The 7,185-nt window shown below is 32.8% G+C and overlaps 1 protein-coding gene across 3 annotated transcripts; it reads right to left on the bottom strand.

The window, feature by feature from the left end:
- Nucleotides 1-367: 367 nt before the first annotated feature.
- On the bottom strand, nt 368-6,084 carry LOC111391035 (transcription factor IIIB 60 kDa subunit-like). Of its 3 annotated transcripts, XM_023016165.1 has the most exons (10): nt 5,981-6,084; nt 5,779-5,885; nt 5,157-5,237; nt 4,918-5,046; nt 3,841-3,930; nt 3,539-3,592; nt 2,454-2,570; nt 1,051-2,333; nt 782-834; nt 368-645 (listed from the first exon to the last, which is right to left on the bottom strand). In XM_023016165.1, the coding sequence occupies exons 1-8, from the start codon at nt 5,997-5,999 to the stop codon at nt 2,253-2,255; spliced, it is 678 nt and encodes a 225-aa protein (XP_022871933.1). In that variant the 5' UTR covers nt 6,000-6,084; the 3' UTR covers nt 368-645; nt 782-834; nt 1,051-2,252. The 3 variants fall into 3 exon arrangements, with proteins under 3 accessions (XP_022871933.1, XP_022871934.1, XP_022871935.1); XM_023016166.1 differs by lacking the exon at nt 782-834; XM_023016167.1 differs by lacking the exons at nt 368-645; nt 782-834 and having other exon boundaries at nt 2,267-2,570.
- Nucleotides 6,085-7,185: the final 1,101 nt, after the last annotated feature.

Below are 7,185 nucleotides of genomic sequence, written 5' to 3'. Positions count from 1 at the left end.
GTACATATTGTCATGTTATTGATTTCCATTGAAACGAATTAATGAGGATTTAAGGTATAAATCGTTTAATAGAATAGTTAGTTTAATCAATTAATTTAGCATAAATTTTTCAACAAAATTTTCTAGTCGATAAAAATTAATATTAATTGATACTAGAGTAAGTACGCAGTTCTCATGGAAATGGTACTTTATTCATCACTTTATTACTTGTTCGCTATGTCATGCGCTTGCGGGAAATCAAACGATCACTCGACTTAAGCATAATTTTTTTCTTTTTACACTTCACTTCGCATCTAGCCCAGGCGTGCCCTCCCCTATACCCGCCCTTGGGACTAGCCATTAATTTTTGTCAAGATCATAGACAAAATGGACAAACTAAACCGAATATATTAGGTGATCAAAATCGTACTTCAGACGTTGGTGAAACAGACATAAGTGTAAGTTTCACATGAAACTTAAATTTTTTTTTTTTTTCCAAACTTACACATAGATTCTAAATATTACATATTTGAATATAATTATTTCCACATGTTTATAAACATTATAAATTGATCAAACTATTCCAGGACTAGGAGTAGGTGGATCATGGTCATGGTTTGCTCCAGTTCCTGAATAGTCTGAAATTTCCATGTCCATTCTTGGCTCCTATAATTAAGATTCAAGAAAACATAGTACTGTCACAAAATAGAACTCCGTATCATCAAGAAAATTGTACCAAAAATAAAAAATAAAAATTAGACTACTAAATCAGTTCAAGAATGTTTGAATAGTCTGAGAGTACCTGATTATGAAAATTATGAACTGATAACTCATCTTTTACTTCTTTGAGGCGCCCTGTTAATCACAAAGATCATTATTCAAAGTGCTTTTCCCTTTTTTCTTTACTTAAAACGATCTCGATATTGTGGGTTTGACGCTTACAGAATTTTATCGACCAAGAAAAACGCGAAGAAACCAAAAGAATGTAAAATTGGACCACCAAAATAAAAGAACATAGCATACAGTAAGATTTGTTCCTAAGTGACTATATACAGTTTTGTTAGGCCTTACTTGATGTTCGAACTGCAGCTGAGAAGACCACAAAGAGTAAGAGGAGCAGCGCTGCCAGCAGCTGCCGGTCGGAAGTCTTCAGAACCACCATATTTTCCCTATCCAGTGGCTGAGGTTGGTGAAACAAACTCAGCCGTGGTTATTAAATAGAGCATAAGACAATGAAATAACAATTATTTTTCAATAAATTTAAAGCTGATTATATGAAACTATTTTTGGTCACACGGATGATTATCAACTATTAAAGTATTTTAATGTGAATATATGAACACGAAAAAGACATTTTGACAGGGAGCAGAACAAGACACGGGTTGCAGGCAGGTCACGAGATGTCACCAAATTTAGAAAGTCAATTCTGATAAAAATAAAATAAAAATAAAAATAAAAATTATTAGGAGTTCCAATAAACAATCAACAAAACAAAATATTATTAGGAGTTCCAATAAACAATCAACAAATTTTATTATTATTATTTTTTTTTTCAATTCTGATCATATTATTGGGAGTTCCAATAAACAATCAACAAAATATTATATTTTATTAAAATAAAATTATAGACTTGACTGATTACTTCATCTAAGTTCAAGAAATTGGATTTTTTTATTTTTTTTCCCTTCACAATCGAGGTATAATGTTCCTTTTTCATGAAAATTTGACTTTTTAATCGACAAAGCAGAAGATTTTTTACCTAATAGTAACTCATACAACCGATTTTTTAGAGTAGGATTCCATTTCTATAGTTCATAAAGATATAAGGTATGTGTCATATTGTGGCATATATGTTTAGGCAGAAAGAAATTAAAATTATACTTTTAGTAGATTTTGATAAAAGTTAATGAAATATATTGTTAAAAATTGTGAAACCCATAAATTGTGGTTGAAATAAATTATTAACTTTCATTTAGATTAAAATTTAGATTTTAATCTGTAACAAACAAGGGTTAAGAGAAACTAAAACTTTTGTTTCATATATTATCAATTCTACGTAACAAACATGACATATAATAGTCTTGCTAAAAGACAAAACTAATGTCCTGAAAAAGTAGCATTTCAGGGTGGGGGTTCAAAGTGCTGGTTCAGCCCGGCCCATGATTGAGTTCTTGGGCTGTAACTGGTTGAAGCCCAGTCCATTAACAATAATGGCCAGACCAGCCCAGCAAGCCTCATTTCACAACTCCAATTGTGATGTCTAAAACAAACTATCAAAGCCAGATGATAATGACACTAAAGAAACAAATACATTCCTTTAACTTAAGCTGCAGTCTCCTCGTCTTTACATATACCTCAATGGACAAAAACAAAAAATTGAATAGTGTTAAAATATAAGAATATAAAAAATGTATACAATATATATAAATTATTCATAAGACGTTATAAACATAATCGTCGTAGTAATTATATACTTCCTTCTCATTGTAGTTGTCCTCTTGTTCAAGATCTCTTTCTCTATGTTGTACGGGTTTGTCATCGTTACAAGAGTCTAGATCAGTTCGACTTTTCTTGGCATCCTCTGAAATTACCTGTTGAAACAAACAGGAGGAAACAAAACTCATCGACAGATATAAAGATAATCTTTTTTTGTCCCCATCAATTAACATAACAATAACTTAAGGAATCTCGAGAGATTACGCGAATAAGGTTCTTAGGAGTGAAAAGAAAGAACTGGATGTATATAAATTACAAAGTAGAAAATCTACCTAGACAGCTCCTAGAAATAGGCTACTTAATCTTGAAATTTAATAGACTCCATCGATAGTTCTGAGAGAGAATTAACACATACTTTAAACGTCAGTGGATTTTTGTTAACAGTTCAAAATTTTCCGTGCCCTTTGAGGAATTTTTTTTTTTTTTTTTTCAAATATCGATTTCCCTTTTTCCTTTTACTTTTCTTTGTCCATTATCAGTCTTTCTAATCCAAGAACTCAACATAATTTTGACTGAGTTCCGAACTTCCGAACTTTTAGAGAGCTAATGGGTCGTATCAGATCACTAATATAAGCCCCTTTTTCATGTAAATTGTAGTGCAAAGCTGACATCAACCTTCTATAAACTTGAGTCTCAAGCGCATTGGTATAACATGGTTATGTAATCTCATTATGTACGGAGTTAAAGTAAATATAGGTGTTATTGACCCAAACGAAGCATCTATGAACACATCAGGAGTTAAAACCACCATATTTTCTTTGAGCACATATTTCCAATTTCTAGCCAAACTGCCTAAATTTGGAAGCAAATACACGAAACAAGAACATCCACAAGTTATTTGCGCTTTCATGGTGCTCCAAGAAGTTTATAAACAAAAAGTACAAAATAAGCCCAAGCACAAAAGCAACAGGAAAAAGCAGTTAAATGTCGGGCATGCATTTCCTGTTCTTAGACCCACTCCTATCAAGAACTATAACCAACTCAACTCTATCAGTTATTGTGACATGAAATGAATAAAGATAGCACCAGAATCGGCCAAAAAAGAAAGAAAAGAACTACTTACAGATTCATCAAAAAGTTTGTCCAGTACGTCATAGTTGATTTTAGAACTCAGCCTCTGCATCAAAATCATTTTAAACTATTTATCAACAAAAGGTCCAAAAGAATTGATAAAAACAGATGGCACAAATAATTTGTCTGAGTATATTATACCATCAGAAAGATGAATCTCGAACAGTGGGGAACATCACGTGGTTCAATATATAGCTTTTCCTTTTTCTTTTCCTTCACACACACACATACACACACACACACATAATGCCTAAACCATTTACTGCATGAACTGTTTTCCGCTGCAGTTGTTACCTTTTTAGTTAGCATTTGTCTAGTGGCTTCTGCAGCAGTTTGAGCAGGAACTGAATTTTTTAATTCCGCAGCTCGCTTCTGTTGCCTTTCCTGTAGACCATAGTCCGTCCAACAACTTATAAGAATACAAGCTCAGAGGTTCTAGAGAAACCCACTATTAGTGAAATTATTTGCACGACTCTTTAAACAATTATCAGAAGAGGTTAACAGGCAGGAATCAGAGAGAGAAGGTGAACACTGAGCTAGGTTAGTTTTACATATCCATATAGCATACATTTATTTAAGCTATTATCAAATATTAAATACCACTGATCTTTAGAACACGAGAGATGGTGAACCAAATTCTTTAGAAAATTATGTTTTTCCAAACCGTCAAAAGTTCACTGACAAATTTGAGCAATACACTATAAAAAATATCCTGAAGAGCTACAAATAAGAGCTACTTTCTTTAAGAAGTCTATTAGAATTAGATACAGATATAATTTCGACTTCCATATTTTAGCTTCCCAACTGAATAGCTGACAACAGTTAGAGATTTAACAAGCAAGATTATAAATGCAGAAAAGGAAATATATAGTTTGAATAACTCCCAAAAGGTCTTGTCGAGATAAAAGGTTTAATGGTCAAAGGGGCAAGTTGCAAGCACCAGATCTTTAGTAATTAACCCACTCCCCCTTGGGTCCCCCCAGGGGCATACCATTTTTCTAAACACATTACTTCGTAGCTCCAAGGCCAAAGCGTATAGAATCAATCAAATTCTAAGGACCCGTTTGGCATCCATTAATTTTCATTTCATTACATTTCATTTTTCTCCCTCTTATTTTCACCACACAATCTTCCATAAAATAATATTACACGTAAATCGAAAACTTTCCCTTCTTTTTCAACCACTCATTTTTTTTTAAAAACACTATTCGACCCATTTTCATTTCCACAAAATGGAGGCCAAACGTGGGCTAAGAAAATACTTACAACAGTTAAAAACTTACACAAATTTTCCAAAATAATCATCAAAAGGGAATATGTTACTGGATGAAATAATTGAAGAATCAACAAATGTTTTGGTCAGGATACCACCTTTTTTGACTTCGCCACAGCTGCCGCAGCAGCAGCTGCAAGCTTCTGTGCATCCTCTGGGCAGTTCTGGAAATTGGCCTCATAAGCTTTCTTTGCAGCTAATGCCGCTGCCTCTTTTAAAGCCTGTTCCTGAGAAATATTAAAGCAGAAATCATAATCTCAACTATAAAAACAATGACATCATAACTGAATGTAGCATGTTGCATATAAAGTGAATCGAATAGAAAAAATCAGAATACCTCAAGATATTCTTTGTTCATTTCCTCCCAAATAATCTTCTTGTAGTGCTTCTCCTCCTCATTGTGAAGGTAGCCATCAACCTGACAACATTGTTGTCTCAGTTTAACAGTCATAACAAAGTCAATGAATAAAAAAGTAAGTCGTTTAACTAAGATAGGCTTGGAATATAAATAAGTTGAAAATAGCATATAGAAACATATTGCCATATCGGCAATGAAGAAAATTCAGATCACACATTTTCAAACTTAGGATTGGAGATGCAATTACAGTGAGGAAAACATATCATGCCTTCAAGATTCTGAACATAAATTAAATAATATAGGATCAAAAATATTAGGCATAATCTAATAATAGCCTTCATAATATGAATTGCTACATGGACATACACTGGAACAATTGCCAAACTTAAGTGGATTTATGGGATGGACCAGAAAGGTAACTGTATATTAACGAAATCTAAGACATTTATTTGATGAAATATAAGCATTAGAATTCACCAGCATTTACTTTTATTCCCTTCAAGCTGATACTATCAAGAACAGAGAAAGGAGAAATAGTCAAGTGACAACACCTGGCATGCAATGATATTCCATTCAAAGCAAACATGGAAAACTTACAAACCTCTAAATCATCAATGTCAGATAAGCTCTCCGATTCTTCAGCTGCTGCATCAACTCCGTCTATTTTATCATTAGCAGAATCATCGATTTTATGGTGTGCAGAAGCACCTGGAACAATAAAGTAAGTGAAAATTTCCCAAAACTTAATGCAGACGAGGAATTAAAAATCTGTCACGTATCAAAAAAATTACATGGTAGGATACCTGTTGATTCAGACTCCATGGCTTGCTCGTTTTCATCTTCACTTGTATGCTTGATGTAGCCTTCTTTGTTGAACTAATGAGTTACAAAAGAAAAAAGAAATTAATTTAAGACTAAAAAGTAGTTAATTCTTTGCAGCAAAGAAGACCGAAAGCGAAAAAAATCAACAGCATAAAAGGAAGTTAGAAAAGTGAGATCTGTAATTTGGCGGGTTCTGAATACAAAAACCGAATCAATAGGTCAGTTTTCTTCAAAAAAAAAAATGATGCTAAAATCTTAATACAACAAAATATCCTTCCACTAGCATAATTGGATCTAAATTATGTGGTCCAAAAGATATAAACATAAATAACAAAATTAGAAGACCATATGTATATTAATGCTGTAATACTAGTATGAGAAGACTTAACTTCTCGTGTAATCCTCCATTCATCTTAAATTGAATGAAATGATTTGACTTGTCACGATTGTATAGGAGAGAGTTGAAGAATCACGAAATGGTATTATTTTATTAAATAGCTTGGAAAATAATAAAATATGAAAAAGTTGCATTTACAGAAGTGAAGATAATTTTGAGACATCGCAAAGAGGAAAGAAAATCAAAACATTCAATTTAGGGGCATCTAGAGTAACTAAGTAAGAAATACAGAATATTCGGAAGAAAGGAAGCACAACTTTTTGCTGCACTTCCAGCCTTTTCTAATAAATATAGAAAGAAAAGAGTCCCATGCGTCATTTTAAAAAGTCAACATTCAGAATTTACTATTCTGCAAAATATGTTATAGATGATTAATACTTCCAAAAAATGCATGCTCTATATTCAAGTCATCCATCAAATTTACATTGTAAAAGCTTTCTCGATGACTTGACTTTTGCAACATCTTGATCATATAATATTCATCAATAGAACTCAATAATACTTCTGAAACACTGAACATAAGATATCCTGCCTGATGCGTGATAAACATTCTGTTATTCAACTTATATCATCCCAAATTAACATACAATCACAAAAGGCACGATAAATATTGTCATTCACTCATTCTAGGTTATCTTCCATCATCCTTATATCTTTTCAAAATGAATCAAAACTCTTTTACCAAGTCATCAACCTTGCCGTTATCAACCAGAAGACATAGAATCAAACGTTTACAAACTAAGAAATAGCAAACGTGGAGATATGTGTGTGTGTGTGGTGGGGGGGTGG

Source organism: Olea europaea, unplaced genomic scaffold, assembly GCF_002742605.1.
Source record: "Olea europaea var. sylvestris unplaced genomic scaffold, O_europaea_v1 scaffold7428, whole genome shotgun sequence".
NCBI lineage: Eukaryota > Viridiplantae > Streptophyta > Magnoliopsida > Lamiales > Oleaceae > Olea > Olea europaea.
This window is presented reverse-complemented; position numbering and strand designations above follow the sequence as displayed.